Genomic DNA, 22836 nt, shown 5'->3' with positions numbered 1-22836 from the left:
TTCATTTTCTTCTCGTAATATTCTGACGTTATTCCCATAATATTTTGGCTTTTTTTTCAATTATATTATAGCTTTTTCCAAACACTATTCACTTTAAATACTATACCAACAATATTTTCAAAATGGAAAATATCCATAAATAAAATAGCATGTGCTGTACATTTGTTCAGTTTAATTCAATTAATTTAAGTTGAAACATAAACAAATAAAAACATTATTCATGTGTAAGAAACGTAAACAAATAATAATAATAATAAATATCTCCAAAAACTCAAATCATGAAATGCAAAGAAAGGTGCAGAGTTGACGAGTTGTCACTAACAGCAAGAAGACTATCTGTTCTAGATCTTATTCTGCTTGAACTAGTTCTAGTTCTAGTTCTAGTTCTAGTTCTAGTACCGGTTGCCATCGAGCGTGATGACTCGTTGCTGAATGTCTACTGCCGTCCTTTTTTATGTCCACTATTTGACTTACCATAAAAACCATAAAAGCGCACAACAATAAAAGCACACACACACGAACCCGTGGCCGGGAGGACGTTACACCCCCCCCCCCCATCCTCGGGTGTGATCAGTCTCTACCTTCTACCTTCCACATCCTCACGTCTCCGATCCTCAGGTGAGTCGGCTCAGACGCTTTTTGAATGATTGACTTGTGGTGAGTGAAATCATATTCTAATCATATCCAATCATCCAACTATGGTCTTCCGTCCTCAGGGAGTCAAATGGAGTCCTGGTATTTGCTGGTGCTGCTCGTCAGCGGAGCGCAGACTATGAGTAAGTTTGCAGTACACATACTGTAAGAATGTGTACTCATACGTCCATCTTGTTGCTTGTTTAGCTTTCAGTTATTCATCTCCTTGAGACCAGCCAGCTAATCCGTACGCATTTGTTGACTCTTCTCCGTTTCCACGAGTGCACTTGACCTTCAAATATACCAGGGGTGTTCAAGTATGGCCTGGGAGCCGTTTGAGGTTCATGGCTGTTTTTGGCCCGCGGTGCGTTCTAAAAATAACGACAGCAAAACTTTTACACCAATAAAAGTTGTATTTTTACAAGAATAAAGTCATAATATTATGAGGAAAAATAACATTTTAGTAGCATCATGTTGAGGAAATGACGCATCATATTATGAGAAGCAAATAAAAAAAACAAATATAGACATGGTATACTCCAAAAAGAAAGGTTAGACTCCAATCTTTCATTGCAAAGTTTCTTTTAATACGTGATCAGTTCCAAATGTGAAAATAATAAATAATAATAATAAATCTGTATATTCATATATTCCATTGCTTATCTTCATATGATCCAATAAACAATATAACGCTAGAAAACCCACAGTTTGTGCATGTTTAATATGAGCGCCGACTTGTCCCCCATTGTTTCGTGGTCCTTGAATGCACCATCTCAACTACACTATAGTGGATTTTTAGCCTTTTCCTTCCCCCTCATATTTGCCCCCCAGTGCTGATACTATATGGGAGTACATAAAGGTAAGTAGGGAGTTAGGAAGTTAAGTCTTGGGGCATTTGGGCATGCTCTCCAGGGGGGGGCTATGATATGCCGTGATGTATTAACCCACTGAGGCCTCATCTCCAGGCGTCACCATCGAGTCGGTGCCGGACGTGGGCCCACACGGAACCATCCAGACTGAGCTGGAGAGGACGGTGTCTCTGGTGTGTCGCCACAGCGCCGCCCCCGACCTTCCGCCCAGTGAGGGCGGGGAGGAGGAGCTGGTGTGGCTGAGGAACGGCGCCGCGGTCAGCCTGACGGCGGGAAACCAGAAAGGCAGCAGCGGCGTGTGCGTCACGCCCGTCATCCACCAGGACAACGGCGCCACCTTCACCTGCCACCTGAGGAGGAACGCCTCCATTCAGGCCTCCGTCACCTTGAACGTCACATGTGAGTCACAAAAATGCAACATTTGAGTATTAGTTTATCAATTCCAATAGTTTGGATATATTAGTATTATTATTATTATTAGCAATATTTATACGAAGATAGAATCTTTCCAATGATTCTCCCCTCAGATCCTCCCACGGCGTCAGGGTCCGAGGAGGTGTCGGTGGAGGTGGCGTCGTCGCTCGTCCTGCGCTGTGACGTCTTCGCCAACCCGCCCATCACGTCGCCGCTGTGGACCCTCAACGGAAGCACGCTGGACCTCTCGGCAGGCGGCTTCACGCTGACCAACGACGGCTTCGTCAGCCAGCTGAGCGTCGGCAGCGTGGAGAGAAGCCTGCACCAAGGCCGGTACCGGTGCACGGCGGACTCTCCCGTCTACGGAACCAGGACCAGGGTCTTCCAGGTCACGGTCACAGATAAGACCACCAAGTTCCCGCTGATGCCCATCATTGCCGGAGCCGTGGTGGTGGTCCTCACGGGGATTTTCGCCATCATCTCACGCTGGAGCACCATCACCAAGGTAACACGCCACACATCTCCTCGCTTCCCCTGAATCTTAATGCTCATCTTCACACGGGGGGGTCCAGAATTCAAGGGCTCCCGGCACCTTGACTTCCTTATATGGGCGTACCCGGACACCAGCTGGGCAAGCTGAGTGGGTGTGCCGTGGGTGTCAAGTAAAACAGATCGTCTTTGGAAATCCAAGGAAATCCAGCTGGACGAAGTGCAGATTCTGGAAGATCTAGAAAGCCTTCTGTGGTGGTAATTGTGTGGACCTGCTCTATCAGAGTCCACAACTCAATAAAAAACAATTTGGACCATTAACTTGGGTAACCTTTCTTAACCTTTCTAACTTTACTTTAAAGGGCTGGGGGGCACTGTGCTCATTTTTGGCCCTTTGTATTGAGTTGTGGACTCCTATAGAGCAGCTACACACAATAACCTGCATGAAGGCTTTCTAGAGCTTCCAGAACCTGCACCAGCTATATTTCCTAAGATTTCCAAAATGGCCACAGTGGTGCTGGAGGTCTTGGTTGAACTGGGTCTGACATCAGTGACCCCCCCACATCGGAGTCTTCCCAGCTGTCTTAGCTGCAGAGATCCTGCCTTTTTACACAGACGGGACATGTCCTGATACTTTCGTCCATGCGTCACGGAACGCTTCCGGCGGCACGGCGCACCTCCTAATACGTGACTCCACTCCTCCCCACAGTGCTGCAAGTGACTAAACGTCACGTCCTCAGCGGCGGCGGCGGGAATGATGAGTCATGAAGACGCCTGCCGGAGACACCCACTGTGATTTTCTTTCCCCCATTTACGTACTTTCTCATTTATTATGTCGGTTATTTATAAAAACAGCGCTCTACAGGAGCAGACGTACATGTGGTATACGTCTCACCTTCATCTGGGCTGGTGGGGCCACAAAACTGCCCGTTTAGACTTTGCCAGGGAGCATCAAACATGGGACATGTTGGATTCTCTGATGAGAAAAAAATGGAACCTTGACGGCCCAGATGGCTTCCAACGTCGCTGGCATGACAAGGAGATCCACCTGAGATGTTTGCTACCAGGCACAGTGGAGGGGGGTCCATCATGATCCGGGGTGCTTTTCCATTCAGTGGAACACCAGAACTTCAGGTGGTTCTTCTTTTCAATAAATGACTTTTCAAAGTGCTCTTTGTCTCACTCCCCCTTCTTGCTCTGCATATTGAAAACCTCATTAAGGTCCAAATTCAATTTTAGCTATTTTTACACTGCTCTTAAGATTTGGATCAGGTCTGTTCTCAGCATTTCTACATGTGTTGTTTACAAAAAAATGTAATTTTTCACTATGTGCCCCTCGCTGTATTATCCTTGTATTATCCTCATATTATCCTTGTATTTTCCTCGTATTATCCTTGTATTATCCTCATATTATCCTTGTATTTTCCTCGTATTATCCTTGTATTACACTGCAAGGAAAACTACATGATGTCCAATGTAAGTTTACCTCCACACAACAGAGTGGGATTGTTTCCACTTTTCCCGCTGAACTTTAACTCCTGACTCAACAATACGCATGGCGCTCGTTAAAATGGCGTTATATATTTACCTTTAACGAGACAAAAGAAGACTGTCAACGTTCAAGGTCGAGGTCTCGGCCTTCTGGCCAATAAAAGCAAATAACGGCAGACTTTCACATAAAAAGCAGGCATGCCACGTGCGTCAGCCTGACTGTGAGGATGCTCTGGTGGTTAATCATACGTCGCCTGGAAGCCGGTGAAAAGGTTCCTGTCATGGTGATACATTTCAATGATCAGCAGGTCCAGGTTGTGTTGCTTGCATGTGTGGATGCACGTACCGTAGTCATATCAATATGTTCTGGACTGAAATGTTCTTCCGTGGGATCATGACCATATACCACATATACTACATACACCACATATGCCAACATATACCACATATACTACATACACCACATATGCCAACATATACTACATACACCACATATGCCGACATATACCACATATACTACATACACCACATATGCCAACATATACCACATATACTACATACACCACATATGCCAACATATACCACATATACTACATACACCACATATGCCAACATATACCACATATACTACATACACCACATATGCCAACATATACCACATATACTACATGCACCACATATGCCAACATATACCACATATACTACATACACCACATATGCCGACATATACCATTTCATTGAATTGACGCCATTGTGCTCCAACATGACGCTTGTTAAGACTAATACAGCAGATGAGGACTGTAGACCCCCATAATCATCCCATTTGCAATGGCTTTACACCATGGATGTCCAAAGTGCGGCCTGGGGGCCATTTGGAGGCTGGGACTCTTTTTTTTATTGGCCCACAAGACATTCTATAAATGTCATTTAAGAAGAAAAAAACACGGGATACTCAGCATAATAATAATAATAATAATATAATAATAAAAACCAAAAATATTGTTGTAATATTATGAGGAAAAAAAATATTGTTTTAGTCACATAAAGTTGAAGCATCAAAGAAAAAGGGCGTTTCACGTCATAATAATATGACAAAGCATGATTAAACAAAGAATAAGGTTGTCATGTTTTGGAAATTAGGTTACCAAAACAGTTATACAATGTGATGAGAATGAAGTTAAAATATGATGGGAATAAAATCATAATTGCGTAAACTCTTAATATTATGAGGACAGATAATGTCATTTTTCTAGCATATAGTAGAAATATTGAAATATATTAAAAATAGTACATTTTTGTAAAATCATGAGAAACTATTTTTGGGGGGAAAATTAAGTTTGGAAAATGTTCTAAAATTAGGGGAATAAAGTCATAATATTTGAAAAATCATTTACAAAGAGGAAGGTGAAGATTTTGGGAAAAACCACGACCACGCTCAAAGTTGATGCTAATAATCTTTAAGAATCTTAATAATACTTTATTCTTGAAACTTAGCATATCTACATCTGTTGCTTTGCAAAACAGGAAAGTGCTGCCAAGGGTTGGACGCCATAACACAGACTCTACTGACATCTGTCGGTCAAATGACGTAAAACTAGAATGTCATTATAAACGCTTTCAAACGCTTTTTTATGCTTTATGCTTTTAATTATTACAGTCACGGCACAACGAATCAAATATTTCATATTTTAGATTTGAAGTAAGAATTTTATTCAAATTGGACAGCATAGCGGAAGAAGCTCACCCCAGTACCGGAAGTACAGTGACAGCGTTTGATAACAGGGGGTGGGGCTTCTTTGTGACGTCACACAAACGGGCTGAGCTCGAAGGGAGTGTTGAGCTTCACCGCCAAATTCAAACTGCTGACTCCGGTGAGAAGAACAGCCTCGTCTCACACATCAACTCTTTCTTTCAGGTAAGGCTTATTCACATTTGGAAACGCTGTTTGTTTTGGTTTTTACATTCGGTCTCCATGGCACTGCTTAGAGAACTCTTACTAGCTTACTGGTTCCCTAAGCTAACGGTACGTTCAGGGGCGCTAGCCTGATTTATTTGTTGTCTGAAAATCACTCGTTTCGCCCACTACGTCGACCCATTGTTAGCCGTCATTGTTTGCACTCTTTCCCAAAAACGATAGATCGATGACTGACCGTGTTATTTTTGGCTTTTAACAACATTGTAACATTCATTAGCATTTTTAGCAGCAATAACTTCACGAACTGGATTTTAGGATGTCCCTTTTTAGTGAACGTACCATTTATATCATTCATACAAGCTCGTGAAAAATGTCTCTTTATGTTCTTTCTTTATCTGGGTTGTTTCATAGAGCATATTACCGGTGTTTGTAGTCATATTCCTTTCATTTGTTGCTGCTTTATTTTAAATAAATATGAAATATCACTCAAACGTTCATGCAGTCTGAATGACCTCTTCGGTGATGGATGGAGTGGGTCGAGCCATGGTTGGAGTCTGGCGGGCGCACACCACCCTGGATGAGTCGGATGGCGCAGAGAGTTCTCCCGAGGCCCCTGAACGTTTCCGCAAGCTCCGCTCCTTGTCGTCTCTCAATTCCATGCACATGTCCCTGCGGAAGCGTCTCCCGTTGCGCACCGTCCAGGCCAACTCCCTTCCCGGGAACCCAGACACCGACCCAGACGCCGGGCCTGTGAAGGAGCAGCCCAAAGCCAGCACGGTCCGGAAGATGAGCCGAAGTGCTCGGAACTCCATCACTGGAGTGTACCAGGTGGATTCAGTCAGGTATTCCCGACAAGTGCACCTCTTGCTGACATGGTTCTGTCCACTCCCAGAAGTTGCAGAGGACCAGACAGTTCTCCCGTGAGGAGTGTTTGGTGGCTACGCCAGGTCGCTCCTGCGAAGGGGAGGAGCCCGCCTCATCACCTTCACAGGTGCCTGGCCGGACCCCGAGACGCACCCCCAGGTCAGCAGCCACACCCGCCCGCACCCCGGGCTCCAGAGGCAGGAGGACTCCCGACGCCGGCGTGCGTGGAGTGAAACACGGAGGAGGCAGGAGGCAGCTGGTTCGTGTGGCGGCGTTGCGAAGCCCCTTTGCGTCCCCCAACATGCAGAACCAGCGGCTGTGAGTCGGCCAGGATGCACGCACGCTTCAGTACGCTCGCTTTAGTCTGACATTTTCTCTTTTATCTTTTCTCGCTGTGACAGGAGGTTCGACCGAGACCTGGAGTCGGTGTCAAGTGGACTCAGGAGGCTCAAGCACCTCTCCAAGGCCTTCGATGAGCTCATTGGACGAGACGACAAGTAAGGCCTTCTCATTTATTGGTCAGTTCAAACTGAATGGCGCTCAGGAGAGTTGTGATCAGAAAAAGTTGAGAAGACAATCTCGAGGAGAAAGTTGTGGTTGGAGAATTGAAAAAAACTGTGGAAATGAAAGGATGATATTTCATGACAATATGGTAAAAATATTTAAAAAATACAGTATATTCACAAAACATGTTGTAATATTACACGAATAAAGTATTATGATGAAAAATAATATAATTTTATTAAAGCAGCAAAGTTGCATCCTTGCTGGGAAAGCCAATCAATCCCCAGATTTCCCTCCCCCACACATTCTTCCCGCCAGACTTTCAAACATGCGCATATGAAGACAATGAAGGGGAGACGGCATGCGGAGGAATGGAGAAGGAGGGGGATAAGGGTGGGTGGGGCCGGGCCGGATGCGATTCCAAGAATGTGCCTTGAGAGGGCTGCTGGCATGCTCTCGCGTCACTTCCTGTTGTGGCGTTCAAAATGTGGAGTCAGGCACACAAGGCACACTTTGTGACTTTGGTCACATGGAATGTTCTCGCTGTCTCGGTGCTTAAGTTCTGCTTTCCTCCTGCCGCAGGCACTTCGACTATTCCCAAATGGTGTAGGGGAGAAGGTAAATGCTAACTAATGAATCCTGCTTAAAAACAACGGAATGCTCGCTCGGGTTGTGCATGCGATTGCGATGCATGTGAAAACAGCGCATTTGTACTTGTATGTTATTTCAGGACACTAGCTTGGAATTTGGCACCAAAATCAACAAAAATAGAAACAATCTGTCTCGGGGTCAAAGTGTCACCATCATAAACCCTTTACGTACTGTGAAGGTAAGGGTTGACGTGACATTCTCATTCTTTTCTCATCCTGACGACACATTTGGCTTGTTGCAGCACTTTATATTCACATGACTTGACAACGCATGAAAACGTCACTACACAAAGTACACATTTTTGACCTGGAGGTAGGTAGTATAAAACGAGTTAACCAGTTAATTACTGTATGTTTAGGCTTGTCACAATCATCGCTTAATGGAATGATTTTTTTTTTAACAAATTGAATAATTTTGCCCGCCTCAATGAATTGACGCGCCCATGCATGCGTTTTTGTTTTGCTTGGCTCTAGTTTTTCAGCCTCTCTGCTCCAGTACTTGGAGGCGAGGCAACCAGTGAGTGGTTCACAGAGTGCTAGCAGCAAGTTAGCCAACACACGCTAACAAAGGCCATGCTTTCTAACAGTCAGCCTCACCAAACCCATCGGTGGCCATCCAAATGTATTTTACCAAATAAATGAATGTCCGTCTCTATGATTTCTCTTAAAGGTCCCATAGCTATGAACTCTGCTGTCCCCGCAGGTCCAAAACAAAGGAGAACTATGGCGGCTCGGTGATGAGGAAGTTGGACCCCAGCGGTAAACTCAGCTGCTCTAACCTGAGCCGCCGAGCCTCGCGGATGTCGGAGCGCCTGGGCGGATGGGCCCACGTGGCTGTGAGCACCCTACGCAAATGATCCCAACTTAGCTCGTCTGTGTGCAACATAAAGGACCTCTTTGTAGCCAAACGAAGGCGCCACCTTGTTTAGACGTAGAAAACATTGAGTAGTGATGCTGGGGGACACTGTTACACGGCAACAGCTTCTTTTCCCTTTCTCGTGTATATTTAGCATCGTTATTGTTTGTTTACGATAAATTGGCTAAATTCTCCTCAGTGTAGCTATACCAAAGGTGTACTTCTTTGTGACCGCTGCTACAACCAAACATACGTTACATTTCTCGGAACACTCGTTTAGCTTACAGCTCATTTGTACTTTTGTGTCTGGGGTCCACTTTAATGTGAAATATGTAGGGCTAACACTAACACGTACAGGGACGTTCCGTATTTCCCTCTTTGTAGTACAGATGCAATAGTATTTGATTCACTTATTTTATACTTTATTATGTTTGTCTTCCATATGCATGTGCCTTTTTATACACTTTTTAATGTATTTTTTCTACATTCTGGATCTCCCTGAGATCAATGTGGGCACTTACAATGTGACCTTTGTTTGATTTGTCTTGTCATGTACAGAAAGCATTCAGTAATGTGAAAAGGATTTAATGGCTCATTGTGTACTGGTGTTTCAAAGAGGTTAATGGTGATGGGGCTGTTCGACTGACGGCCTGCGAGCCAACCCCAAACCCAACCCCTGCACCAGCGCAGTCTTGTATTATTGGAAAGGATTTACTAATACTAATTACAACTTTTACGTAGCTTAGTTTGGTTCTCATATTTTCACTTTTTAAAAAAAAAAAACATTACATTGTTATTTTTTATGTTTATTCTTGCAAAGTTTTGTCTTTTTTACTCCTTAAAATGCTATTTTCTGTGAATGTGTTGACTTTTCTTTGTAAAATTACGGTTTTTATTTTTGTATTTTCCCCCAACTTTCTTGTACATTTTCGCTTCTAATTAGGATATTATTTCCATAATATTTTCACTTTATTATTTTAACAATATACAATTTTCTACCACCTAATTTGTACACATCCATCGACCACCCTTCTACGAAAAAGGGGGAAATGTGAAATAAAGCAGACAGTAAACTATTCGTTTTCGTTCTTTATGCGTCACTACTATAGTAGAATATTACTATACTACTATATTATTTGATGTTGCGGGAAAAGCGACTTTCGCAGTTTGTCCCTCCTCGCTTTCCGTCAAAAGGCCTCATTGATTTGGCCCCGCCCTTTCCTGAGTCTCTCCGGCTTTGTACTGTCCACGCCGAGGCGGCTTTCTCTACACAACAGAGGCTGACAAACGCCCTAAAATGGCCCTCCACGTTCCCAAAGCCCCGGGCTTTGCCCAGATGTTGAAGGATGGCGCCAAGGTGAGGATAAAGTCTGGTGTTACGTAGTATTTCCTCCGCAGCCTGTGACTAATTGTGAAGCAGCGTGCTAGCTAGCTTTAGCCGCTGAGTTAGCGCGTCCATTCACATGCCAGAGAGTTCTGGAAGGTAGCATGGCTGCTACTAGCTACTACTAGCTACTGCTAGCTACTGCTAGCTACTGCTAGCTACTGCTAGCTACTACTAGCTACTACTAGCTACTACTAGCTACTACTAGCTACTGCTAGCTACTGCTAGCTACTACTAGCTACTACTAGCTACTACTAGCTACTACTAGCTACTACTCTTCACCCGGGGCGGCTTGGGATGGTCTCCATTCTTTGTCTGTCCATTTTGGAAAATATATTTCTTAGTGTAACGGCAAGGCAGATGTCAATAATCGTGCTGTGACTCTGAGGCTAATGTGACGTTTCAGCTTTCGTGCTAACGACTTGTTAGCTAGCACGTTTAGCTGTCATTTCACCTGACTTGTTTCAGTAGACACTCCCTTTTTGGAACAGTAGTTTAGATTATTCTACTTCTAGTGTTTGTGGCCGGAATTGGGACATCTGTCCTCCTGTAGTAGTTTATTAATAATATGTTATTCTCTTCCAGCACTATTCCGACGGATAAATGTTGTTAGAATGTTTTATACAAAGATTCAGATGAGGTTGTTGCATTTGGAAGTGAGCTCTGAAGGAAGTTGGAGATTGCTCTGAACTCTTGATTTCTGCTAGTTTTTTCTATCACCGGCTCCCTGTGACGCCACAGTGACCGGGCGTCCTTATATGGGCGTACCTGGGTACAAGCCAGTTGCTGTACAAGCTGAGTGGGGCCAATCACAGCGGAATGGGTGTGTCTGGAGGTGGTTGTGAGTGGAATAAATTAAAACAGGCCGTTTTGGAAATTCAAGGAAATACAACTGGAATAGTTGCAGATTCTGGAAGCTCGAGAAACCTTTCTGTTCTGGTTATGTGTAGCTGCTCTATGGGAGTCCACAACTCAATACAAAGGACCGAAAAAGAGCTTGACGGGTCCCTTTGTAATCATGCTGACATCTTCTCTTCCAGCACTACTCGGGTCTTGAAGAGGCAGTCTTTCGCAACATCAGAGCTTGCAAGGAACTTTCTCAGACAACACGCACAGCTTACGGTCCCAATGGTAGTCCTCATCAATATGCTGTATTTGCTCATATCAGGAAGATCACCATCTGACTTTGTGTGATTTCGTCATATTTTCAGGCATGAATAAAATGGTCATCAACCACTTGGAGAAACTGTTCGTCACTAATGATGCCGCCACCATCCTCAGAGAGCTGGAAGTGAGCAGCATGGCGGTGTCATAAATGATTGCCTTTCATGTCCACCTGCTCCTGATTGATTGACATGCATGTCTTATATCAGGTGCAGCATCCGGCGGCCAAGATGGTCGTCATGGCATCCCACATGCAAGAGCAAGAGGTGGGGGACGGCACCAACTTTGTGCTGGTGTTTGCCGGCGCTCTGCTGGAGGTGGCGGAGGAGCTACTCAGGATGGGGCTCTCCGTGTCAGAGGTACGTGATGATAAACATGTCTGGCAAAGCCAAGCGTCTTCCACGTTCCAAAGAAATGACTAGCCGTGTGGCTACAGGTGATTGAAGGCTACGAGAAGGCCTGCAAGAAGGCTCTGGAGATCCTTCCCGACTGCGTGTGTTCCTCGGCCAAGAACCTTCACGACATGAAGGAAGCCACGGCGTTGATCCGCACGGCCGTCATGAGCAAGCAGTACGGTAACGAGGACTTCCTCTCCAACCTCATCGCGCAGGCTTGTGGTGAGTGAAATATATCCTAGTTCTCATCAGATATTTGGACGTACTGTACAATCTTCTGATGTTCTTCCTTTTGGGCTTTAGTGTCCATCTTCCCAGAGTCTGGCAGTTTTAATGTTGATAACGTCCGAGTGTGCAAGATTCTGGTGAGTATCCTCAACTGATTGGATCGGTGCTGTTTTGCCTCCTTCAGAATTCATTTTTACTGTTGTTTTGTTTTTAGGGTTGTGGCGTGACGGCATCCTCGGTGCTGCATGGTATGGTGTTCAAAAAGGAGGCCGAGGGAGACATCACCTCGGTTAAAGACAGCAAGATTGCAGTTTTCTCCTGCCCCTTTGACTGCATGGTCACAGAGACCAAGGTGAGCAAGGCTGGAGATGTGGACCCTGGAAGGGCGTACTGGGCCTGGGTCCACACGTAATGTTGTTTGCCTGCTTCCCCTTCTCTGGAAGCGACACTCCACAAATACACATAGACCTGGCGCTACCTGGTTTTGACTCTTGAACTGCGGTGAGTTCAAGGCCCGCCCGTTAAACTGCGCAATTTTAATGCTTGATGAAATATATACACACGGCACACCTGCATGTGGCGCTGTGAACACCTAGATGGAACCATGTGACACCAAACTATAGAAGATTAAACGCATGCATAACTCTGGTCCTCTCAAGGCTCAGTGTACCAAGCTGCATCCTAAGCATACTTTGACCAAACTCCAACTAAATGTTACACCCCATTAAAGGTGAACGTGTGGTCCACGCACACGGCTGCTGACAGTGAAGTGGATATGCAAATGAGCTGCCAGAAATGATGGAACTAGAGGTCATGTGTACCAGGGTAGGGCTGTCACTACACTATTTTAATATATATATTTCTTCATATTTCAACGTAGGGCACGGTGCTGATCAACAACGCACAGGAGCTGATGGACTTCAGCAAGGGAGAGGAGAACATGATGGAGACGCAAGTGAAAGCCATCAAGGAGGCGGGCGCCAACGTGGTGGTGACGGGGGGCAAAGTGGCAGACATGGCGCTGCACTACGCCAACAAGTACAAGCTCATGGTGGTCAGGTAGGAACGCTGCCCTCTAGTGGGCTCCATCTTCTATGAATATGCATAGAAGCGTTTTGCAGCTCATGTAGTTTTGTCAACATTTTCAAATGTGAAGAAAAATATATGGATAATATTAATGTAGATAATCAGGCAATATGTAGAGGCATTTTTTGAATGCTTACCCCTTTTGTGCCCCCTCAGACTGAACTCCAAGTGGGACCTGAGGAGGTTATGCAAGACGGTGGGAGCTGTAGCTCTGCCCAGATTGGTGAGCGTCCATCGTTTGCTTTTTGTGTCTTTCAGGGGTGTCCAAAGGTTTATATAATATAGATATAATATAATATGCCCCATGTTTTCTTTAATATTTCAACGTGTTGCTACTAAAATGACAGTTTTCTTCATAATTGTTTGAGTTTATTTTCATGAAATCAAAATTGAAATGGACCCCGAGCCACACTTTGGCCACCCCTGGTCTCTTTGATACCAAGCATCTTTGATCCACTCTTGATTGCACACCGCAGACCGCCCCCACCCCTGAGGAGATGGGTCACTGCGACAGCGTTTACCTGACAGAGGTGGGAGACACTCAGGTGGTGGTCTTCAAACACGGTGCGTCTTGTCTTCTGCCGCCACCTTGTCCTACGTTGGATGGATGTTCCTGCTGCTGAAGTCTTATTTGCTGTGCCATCAGAAAAGGAAGATGGCGCCATCTCCACCGTGGTGATCCGAGGCTCCACTGACAACCTGATGGACGACATTGAGCGAGCCATCGACGATGGAGTCAACACCTTCAAGGTCCTCGTCAGGGTGAGTAGGACGATGTGCTGTCATGTGAAGAAGGAAGGAGCCTGTCATGTGATCTCCTCTCGGCTATTCCCAGGACAAGCGTCTGGTACCTGGAGCAGGAGCCACCGAGATGGAGCTGGCCAAGCAGATCACCTCGTTTGGAGAGGTGGGCACATTTATTTGGAACCGAGTCTAGATGATTCTTCTTCACTGCCTCATCTGTAAATCCATCTCCTCAGACTTGTCCTGGCCTGGAGCAGTACGCCATCAAAAAGTTTGCCGAGGCGTTTGAGGCGTTGCCGCGCGCCCTGGCTGAGAACTCTGGCGTGAAGGCCAACGAGCTCATCTCCAAAATGTACTCGGCGCACCACGAGGGGAACAAGAACATCGGCTTTGATATCGAGGTGCGTGCATCCCCGACAGATACCCGCACATTATCAAAGACAATATGGCCGCTTTTACGTCACCAGTGCGCCTGCCGACTTGTTTTTTAGGGAGACGGCCCGTCCGTGAAGGATGTAGTCGAGGCCGGCATTCTGGAGCCGTACCTCGTCAAGCACTGGGGCATCAAACTGGCCACCAACGCCGCCATCACGGTGCTACGAGTGGACCAGGTGGGTGCCGAAGCCGAAGCTTCATGCGTACGCTCAAGAAATGTGACTGTCCTGTCAAACTTGCCGGTTGCGTCCAGACGGGAACATCCCGACGGGTTTTATTTTGGCTAGTTAACGTCAGCGTGTGTACGTGTGCGATCCAGATCATCATGGCTAAGGCCGCAGGGGGACCCAAGGCTCCCAAGCAGAGGGGCCACTGGGACAAGGACGATTGGGACGAGGAGCCTGATAAGTTTGAAACTCACCACTAGAGGGCGCACACATGCCATCAGTAGGTCCTGGGATGTGCCTGTGGTTTGTCTGGGGGAGGGCGGACCCAAAATACACACAGTGTGTACTCACTCTCCGCTCACCGTATCCTGACGTGTGAAAAGTTTATTTTCTTGATTGCCACCACTAACACCACTACAAGTCAATATTACAGTACATTGGGGGGGGGGTCCATACTGCTGCCACTGCAGAAGTTGGTTTAGGTACTTTTCCACCAATATGACAATTCTTTATAAATATATAGAACCTGTTAGCATATTAGTATGCTGCCCTTGCTGGAAAAGGTTTGACAAAGTGTGAATAATATGCGTGACTGCATGCCGCATGCACTCATTGAACCGCATGCAATCAGCAGGTTTTTAGGAAGGTCAGGTGATGTGCAGCATGGTGTGCCTTTGCAGCACCGAGACGCTTCAAAGACCTCCTCTGGCTTTTTCTTACTCCCCATTGATGGCACAGTGTCCGGTTTGAGGAGGTGTTGACCACGGATGGTTACTCCATCTCACTCCCCACTCGCTCTCCTTTCAGATCATCATGGCCAAACCGGCAGGAGGACCCAAACCTCCGCAGGGCAAGAAAGACTTTGACGAAGACGACTGATCGCTCAGCATTTACACACGCCCTACTCTTGTTTTCTTTGTTTTTTTTCTACATGTTTATTTAATGTTGTGCAGGTTGGTTTATTTGGCAGAAGGTCCTCCCAGCAACAGCAGTGATGACAACAACGTGTATGGATGGCTTTTTATCTTCCTCTGAAATAAACGCCACTTGCGCTGTTAAGCTGTGTTATTTATTGGCTTGTAGCCCGGTTAGCCTTGGCTAGGTTGGTGCAGGTTTATGCAGGGATGTCCACAGCTTCTTCAGTGAGGGCCAAGTAGTGAGGCTTTGACAACCTATTTTGTAAAGCAACAGGAGGATGGCACTCCACGCTTTCCAGGATGAGAACTGTGGACTCGAGGTTTGGAGGTGCTGATTCGGCTGCTAACCAATCAAGTGGGAGGTCGTGACTCGAAGTCAGCAGGACCACATCATCTGAGACCCAATCCTGCAGCCACCAAACCGAAACCCCTCAACGCCTCGGTTGCACCTCCAAATTCTGTCCATAAAAGAAATGAATAGAATTTGTGCTAAATGACGTCGACACGGGTCCGATTTACTTCCGGCAATGCAAACCAAACTGACCTATATTATAAAATTACTGCCGATTATCCATATTTAGTTTTATGGTTAATTCTATTTTTAGGTGACGCTTGTAATTCCCGTTCATCAAGCCAGATGGGATGTTTGACGAATACTTGGTGCCAAGAATGTGTGTGCGCGGCCCAGCTGATTGATTCTTGCCTCCATGGTGGATGATATCAGATGGTGCAGCATGTCTCATCTGGAGCTGCCTGATCAGAAAGTGTTATCAATTCCTCTAGCGAGCTGCAGACCACAGCAGCCAAGTCTTAATGGAAAACCTCCTCAAGGCAGCTGCTCGCACTCAAATTGGAATATTATTGTCCATGTGCCCCAACGCACATTTGAAGGAACTGGGACTTTAAATATGTTCCGTTAATTCATAGTATTGTACATTTTGTCATTTTTCAAGCATTTTTTCAGCATTTTGACTTTAGGGTCGTGTTAAATGTTGTTATATTTGAAGCTATTTTGGAAATGTATAATGTGTATTAAAGCATGCAATCAATTAACTACATTTTATTTGTAAAGTAGGTTTGAAAAGGCACGTAGCTTTGGTAAGTGGTACAAATGCTATTTTAAATGAAATGAAGATTGATTTAATATTGATGTCATTACTATTATTGGTGGCGGTCTGTCTGGATCGTTCATCGCCTCAGTGCCGCCCTCCGGCGGCACAGCATTTAGACCAAAACGAGCGCAGGTCGCCACCAGTTATGCAATGCATTATAAGGAGTGCCCTGCTTTTACTACATAAACATTTTTTCCTGACACAATCTCTTTTTGTAGGTTGCTAACTCTGTGCCACGTAAAAAAAAAAGAATTATTTGTGGTAAACACTAAAATAATAAAAGCTCATGTGCTACTGAAAGTGTCAACGGTCTGGGAGGCATTCAGAGACTCCGTAAAATGTGCGTACTTTGGACAATCCATATTAGAGCACTGAGAAATGAAATAGCATTATGTCAGACTTCGATGGAAACTAGTAAGGTTTGTTTTTTTTGATCTGTTTATCATCTTTTAGTTTACCGCAGACGTGAAATAAAGCGGAAATTATGTGAGTGCCAAGGCAAACCCTCCTTGTCACTGCCCGTTTACTTCCTGTCCCAGTTCACGTGAAGACGGCGTCACCGTACTGGCAAACAGATGTCGTCAACTCTTCACATTCGCTGCTTGTCCCGAGGAGGAGGAACTAAAATCTCAACTTGCTGTCGACATGGACGTCTCTTCTTTGAGCGAGGATGTACGGCGTCCATGACAAACAATCGCTTGGATACAAGTTTGTGTCACTTTGAAAACATTGTCGCTGTTTTTCTGCCACGCTTTAGCCAAAAAGGAAGTTTTTTGGAGGGGGTTGTTCTCACCACAAGCGCTGCCCGGTTTGTGGGAGTTAGCTCCAAACTCCACCATCCATGCAAGCCTGGGCTAGGAAAAGGCACTCCGCGGGGGTGTGATGTGGTCTTAAGCTTAAAGTTTGTTTCAAGAGGAAGGAAAAATCCCTCCCGGTGGAATTTGACGTTATGAAAATGACCGGAGCGATGGAAACTTCTTTCAAACTGGCGCTGAGGAAGCCGCCCTCCCTGCGGACCGCAGAGGTACGTAAAACCATCGCCCATGTAATTAGCATCGCTTTACTCCAACGTTAGCTAACATTTCATTCCAAACACAACATTCGCTGTGATGTAATTTAAAGTAAACTGTCATATATACATAAATCCACACAGTCAGCATTATACATAATACTGCATCTATTTATATTTGACTTTGACTGTCTCTTCTACTATTGCCAAATAGCATTTATTTAGCTTTTATTGAAGTTGAAAGGTAGGGTGTTTGCGTTTCTAACACTTGTCTAACATACCGCCTCGTCATCTGCAAATATAGCAACTTGAAGTCTTTACATGAAACCTCCTGTCATATAGCGAATCTTTGACTCAGCAGTTTTGGCAGATGCTTCTTAAAACGGCACCATGCTCCTGTCATATGGTGGCTTTGTGACTGGGAGCAGATCAACAACAGGACGCTCCTGTCGTATAGAGGATCTTTGAGCAGTCCTCTTTAGAAACGGCATAGTCATATGAAGGCCCCTTGACTGGCAGTTTGGAATTAGATCATTGAAGACAACACACTGGCCCTCATATGGAGGATCTTTGCCTAGTCATTTTTTGCAGGGGGTTCTAAAAACAGCAGTGCTGTCCTGTCGTATAGAAGATCTTTGACCAGTAGGTTTACACCAATATTGAGAGCCCCCCCCCCCCTTCCACTTCACTATTTGAGAAGCACTAAAAGGAGGCTTTTAGCACGACTGAAGGTGGCGGGTCAGTGTTGTTACTTTGAGTGTTTTGAGGGTATACTACTACTACTACTACTACTACTACTACTACTACTAATAATAATAATAATAATGTGCCCTGTGATTGGCATGGCCACCAGTCCAGGGTGTACCCCGCTTCTCGCTCGATGACAGCTGGGATAGGCTCCAGCACCCCCTTGACCCTTGGGGGGATAAGCGGTAGAGAATGAATGATTAATAATAATAATAAGTTAGGATGAGTGCTGCTTTCACGTTTATCCTCCATGGAAACACAGTTGGCGTGTTATCGTGCCTTTGGCTTTTTCCTCCCAAAAATCGTGCCAGCTTTTTGCTGTAGTTTTATTTTTGATGGCGTCCTTGTCGTCTTTTCATCATCGTGTTTTGAAAGGGCCTGACTTCATGGCTCTTGATCCCTTGTTGGTTTGCGGCTGCACGGCGGTCAGAGAGCCTCTTTCACACCTTCCACAGAGACCCTTTGTGGACGCGTCCACGAACCCGCGCCGCCAGTAACCCAAAGAGCGCATTGGGGCGTTTCCACCATCACGCCGTAGCCTGACCGTTGACAAGGTTACGAGGCTGGGCGGAAGTTGTTTACATGGCCGCGAGGCCGGCAACGGGATGCGGGGCCACCTTGTTGCTTAACATTAGCATCATGGGTCACGTCACTTGGATGGACGCCCGAGGAGACAAAACACGGAAAGCATGCTTGTTGGTCTATATGTGCCCTGGGATTGGCTGGACCCCGCCTCTTGCCGAAGACAGCTGGGATAGGCTCCAGCATAGCCCCACCTTAGTGTGGATAAGCTATTATTTACTCTGACTATTTGTTATTGTAAATGTTCTTCTTGTAATATTCTGACTTTATTCCTGTAATATTTTGACATGATTGGGATAATACTATAACTTTCCTCAGCCTACTTTTTCAAAAATGGCATCTTTAATTAGTTTTTTTTGTTTTCAGCACATTATGACTTGGTTTTAACTTGATGCCACTGAAGTGACAATATTTCCCTATTTTTCTTCTAATAAGATTACAGATTTGTCTGGCAAAATTCCAACTTTTTTCACACTGAAATTAGTATTGTTTGGAGTTGATAATGATAGTTTTTACGCAGCTGACAGTTTCCAAGCTGTCTTTTTTTTTTTTTTTACTTGGCTTTGTTGATCTTTTCTTTTTGCCGTGGTCTCCCCTCCTCGCAAGAAGAAAACCTGTTTGGAAGTGTTGCAAGTGCTGCAGCAGGAAGCTTGATGCCGTGCCTGCTGGCTATTGTTTGAACGTAAACACACACACAACCACTTCCTGTGGGCAGCCAGCTGGAGGCGCCGTGACTCTCATAGCCTAGCAAGCACATGAGTGTGCGCACTGTGTGTGTGTGTGTGTGTGTGTGTCAGTACATTCCATGCAGGGCGGCAGGCACCAACAACGCATCAGCGTCAGCTCTGACCGTGTTCGATGCTGACGTAGACTCACCTTTGCAACATTGAGTTAGGCAATCATGGCCCAGGTTACCGTGACAACAACGTTTGTGTATGTATCTCTTGCGGCCATTTATTGCCGGCCTATGGATGACACCACGTGATGCCTTCGGTAGTCGCGGCAGAGGGCGTTTAAGGGAATACCAAATGCCGGCATATATACCATATTCCTTTCATATTTGGACTTTATTTTTGAGGCATTTTATTTTTCCGCAAGTTAATTTTCCAAAACTGACAAGTTTAGTTGTTGTTTTTGTTTTTCTGACTTTGAATCGAAACCTTTTTTTCTTTCATGTTTTAACCTGATGCCGCTACTCATAATTTGACGCCCGATTTGTTCTTGCTCTTAATATTTGGACTTTTTCCTTGTAATGTAGTTTAAAAAAATATCCTTGTTAACGTATAGTTTTAAGAACAGTAAAACAACTGTTGTGGGCCACAAATGGCCCCTGCGCCACACTTTGGAGAGCGGTGGTGTACTTTTTGTTTTGGACGTCCAGCCAGTCCAAAAGAACCGTAATGTCAGCGTCATCGTCCATTGGGTGGTTTTGTCTTCTGTCCGTCATCAAACGCTCTGACAGCAGGTTGTGTTTAGGAATGTGCCGCCGTCGCATCTGGAATGCTGGGAATGTGACAGCGGGATTCCTGGAACTCCCCGCAAAGAAGACAAACACGTACGCTTCCCGTCCTGCGGTGGTTCTTAAAAGAAAGACTTTTGGAAGTTGTTTTTTGTTCCATTTTCCTGGTGTGACAAAACAGGAAGTGAAAGATGTGACTTAAGTGCTTTCACAGATGGCCGCTCGTTTGTTTGCCCAACATGGCGGCCTTGTGGCGCGTCCAGGTATGACGGGTTTTCCCACAGGACTGCAGTGTGGGGGCGCACCGCCACAAATAGATGAATGTAAGGGAAACACTGACAGCGTACAACATGGAGTATTTAGTTTTACCACAAAACCTTCTTGTTAGCATCCTATTAGCGTGCTAATTTATTTATTATTATTAATAATAATACATGGAAACAGGATGCGGAAGTCTGCTCGGTAGCCTGTCTCTAATGCCTGAAGTCTGTCTGACGTGTATTGGGTAGCAGGAGTGAAAAGGTTACTATAGGGGTGCTATACCATGTCTAGAGGGCTCTAATAATGTTCAACATATTTAGAATGCTGCGAAAAGGTGACTATAGGGGTGCTATTCTATGTCGAGAGGGCTCTAATAATCTTCAACATAATTAGAATGCTGTGGACAGGTGTTGTACTATATTGTGTAATAGGAGTGAAAAGGTGACTATAGGGGTGCTATGCCATGCCGCGAGGGCTCTAACAATGTTACAAGGTTGTAAACAGCTTTTCTATCATCTAACCACCCAAAGATTCCTTGCATGAATCAGGACATCCCCCCGCCCCCTTTGCTGAAGGGCACTGTCAGGGTGTCAGGGTGGGGTCTGGAGCCAATGAACCTCCTCCATAGACCAGAGATAATGCACTACGCCCTTCACTCCTGTCGTGCTGCCCTGAAGACATCCTGTACAATTACGGTAACCCGCCTTTTCAATCTCGTTTGACTTTTATTTCCAAGTCAAATGAACGTGTGACCTAACGAGACCGAATCCTTTAACGCGACGTGGAAATCCAGTCTTTGAGCGTTGGTAGACGATGACGGCAATGAACTTGGTGTGAAACCGTCTTGGCGTGTTCTGGTGCCGCCTCTACAAAGGCTGCGTATGCACCAGACCAAAGGCCGTTTTCCATGCAAACACAGCCCGGCGTGAGAATGTGTGCAGCCGGACGCCATCTTTGTAGCTGGCCATGCTAGGCGGTGAAGCGAGGCGAGATGCTAGAAATAAACACGTTAAGACAACGACTATTGACTCGCAACATTGGTGGCAAGGGTGTACTCTGAGGGGGAGTGGTGTACGCACGCTTCTACTCCAATTGGAATCTACGGGACAGAAATTGCGTCAGTGTGTGCGTACGCGACCTTTTACAACTGAATATGTTTGTCCGCCTTTTGGGTTTCGGTGGTACGCAGACATCTGCTCAGAATTCCACGCACGTTTTTATAGATGATGCCCGACCACGCCCTCAGAAGCAAAGCACATTCCAGCCAAAAGTCAGATTGTTCCTGCTTGTCCATTCAGCCAATCAGCTCGCTGACCTGCCAAGAGGCGTTCAGGTGTTCATTGCTGCTGTAGCTGGGATGCTTGGCTGGGTTCTTGGCGTCTTCTATTAGCCATTAGTCAGCAGGATTACACAAACCTTAGTTCTGTAAATAATAATCATGAATTAATTAGTCATTTTGGGGGCGAAAGGTTGACATGTTGAAGAGGCGCTTTGGGGGAGATTGTCTGACACGGAAAAGCCAAAGCTGGGATGTGATGAAATGATCACACTGTCGCTCCGCTGGCCCCCAGAATGTTCACAACCCCCCCCCCCCCCACTTCCTTCACTGTAGGTGAAATTACACGCAGCCTCATAGTTTCCATGGGGTGGCAGCGTGGTTTTGGCAAGTGGGCGGCGGGGGTGGCGGCCGGCCCAGACGCCTTCTGGGCCTCACGCTCGTCCAGCGAGAGCTAAAAAGAGTTTCCAGGTGACGGTTGAGACGTTTTTAGTCCTTATTATGTAAAAAGCCAGTGTTTCCTTCCAGCCTGCCGCTCCAAGCCACTTGCCCGCTGATCGCCCCCATGTGGCTTCAATTAGATCGCACCACCATCCACGCTTGGAGCGCCTTTTTATGTGTCAGCTTTGTTACTAAAAATAGAGCTTGGACAGACCCGGACCCAGAGCCTGGTCCTGAGCCAAGGGCGCCCTCTTATGGTTTCTTGAATCTAAACAAAGGTCAGGTGAACCGATGACAGCCCCCCATAAGAAAGTGACAACGTGTGTATTGGCTCTCCTTCTTCATGGACGTCCCATGATGTGACGTCCCATGATGTGACGTCCCATGATGTGACGTCCCATGATGTGACGTCCCATGACAGCGCCGAGCCTGTAGTCCTTAGCCCCGTGCCATGTTGACCTGCGGGTCCTGTAAATGTTGAGGTCGGCCATGCGGCCCAGATGTTTGTTCTGCTTGTTCTCGTGTCCACATGAGTCTCAGTGGGAGCAGCCTGTCGCCCCCCGGTGGGCGGGTCTGACAAAAGTAGAGTTGTCTTTGTCTTTCAGAATTGAAATGCTGTAGGAACAGAAGGCGGGTCTCTTGAGCCGCAGCGGCAGGAACGCGGCGGGTGGGATGGAGACTTTGAGTGGAACTGGCCGAGGAATCCACTGCTAGTGTGACACTTGGAGGGATGCAATGTGGGGA

The 22836-nt window shown here is 45.9% G+C and overlaps 4 protein-coding genes across 16 annotated transcripts in view; all 4 read left to right on the top strand.

The window, feature by feature from the left end:
- The first annotated feature begins 121 nt into the window (after positions 1-121).
- Positions 122-3499, top strand: tmigd1 (transmembrane and immunoglobulin domain containing 1). Of its 3 annotated transcripts, none has more exons than XM_078787578.1 (4): positions 122-776; positions 1599-1901; positions 2030-2421; positions 3115-3499. In XM_078787578.1, exons 1-4 carry the CDS (start codon positions 725-727, stop codon positions 3124-3126), a joined length of 759 nt encoding a protein of 252 aa, XP_078643704.1. In that variant the 5' UTR covers positions 122-724; the 3' UTR covers positions 3127-3499. The 3 variants fall into 3 exon arrangements, with proteins under 3 accessions (XP_078643704.1, XP_078643703.1, XP_078643702.1); XM_078787577.1 differs by lacking the exon at positions 3115-3499 and having other exon boundaries at positions 122-618; positions 717-776; positions 2030-2578; XM_078787576.1 differs by lacking the exon at positions 3115-3499 and having other exon boundaries at positions 2030-2578.
- A 2167-nt stretch (positions 3500-5666) lies between these two features.
- Positions 5667-9761, top strand: pimreg (PICALM interacting mitotic regulator). Its single transcript, XM_058086696.2, has 5 exons — positions 5667-5811; positions 6314-6639; positions 6704-6993; positions 7077-7172; positions 8533-9761. The coding sequence occupies exons 2-5, from the start codon at positions 6319-6321 to the stop codon at positions 8684-8686; spliced, it is 861 nt and encodes a 286-aa protein (XP_057942679.2). The 5' UTR covers positions 5667-5811; positions 6314-6318; the 3' UTR covers positions 8687-9761.
- A 114-nt stretch (positions 9762-9875) lies between these two features.
- cct8 (chaperonin containing TCP1, subunit 8 (theta)) lies at positions 9876-15347 on the top strand. Of its 2 annotated transcripts, none has more exons than XM_058086659.2 (15): positions 9876-10042; positions 11110-11200; positions 11281-11360; positions 11443-11592; positions 11670-11850; positions 11932-11993; positions 12071-12208; positions 12737-12915; positions 13099-13165; positions 13419-13506; positions 13589-13704; positions 13778-13849; positions 13923-14087; positions 14178-14297; positions 15096-15347. In XM_058086659.2, the coding sequence occupies exons 1-15, from the start codon at positions 9983-9985 to the stop codon at positions 15165-15167; spliced, it is 1641 nt and encodes a 546-aa protein (XP_057942642.2). In that variant the 5' UTR covers positions 9876-9982; the 3' UTR covers positions 15168-15347. The 2 variants fall into 2 exon arrangements, with proteins under 2 accessions (XP_057942642.2, XP_057942641.2); XM_058086658.2 differs by lacking the exon at positions 15096-15347 and adding an exon at positions 14441-14818 and having other exon boundaries at positions 9912-10042.
- Positions 15348-16865: 1518 nt separating this feature from the next.
- The window catches only part of rapgef6 (Rap guanine nucleotide exchange factor (GEF) 6), a 44139-nt gene continuing 38168 nt past the window's right edge, over positions 16866-22836 (top strand). For 6 of the 10 annotated variants that reach the window (XM_058086631.2, XM_058086629.2, XM_058086630.2 and 3 more), the window contains exon 1: positions 16866-17341. In XM_058086631.2, the coding sequence (XP_057942614.2) occupies positions 17267-17341 (75 nt within the window). In that variant the 5' untranslated portion in view covers positions 16866-17266. The remainder of the gene's footprint in view (positions 17342-22836) is intronic. The other 4 variants (XM_058086637.2, XM_058086635.2, XM_058086636.2 and 1 more) reach the window with 1 other exon arrangement.

Source organism: Doryrhamphus excisus, linkage group LG21 (genome assembly GCF_037039965.1).
Source record: "Doryrhamphus excisus strain RoL-2023G ecotype Guam linkage group LG21, RoL_Dexc_Guam_v1.1, whole genome shotgun sequence".
Classification (NCBI taxonomy): Eukaryota; Metazoa; Chordata; class Actinopteri; order Syngnathiformes; family Syngnathidae; genus Doryrhamphus; species Doryrhamphus excisus.
Note: the sequence above shows the minus strand (reverse complement) of the source record. Positions and strands in the feature narration are given on the sequence as shown.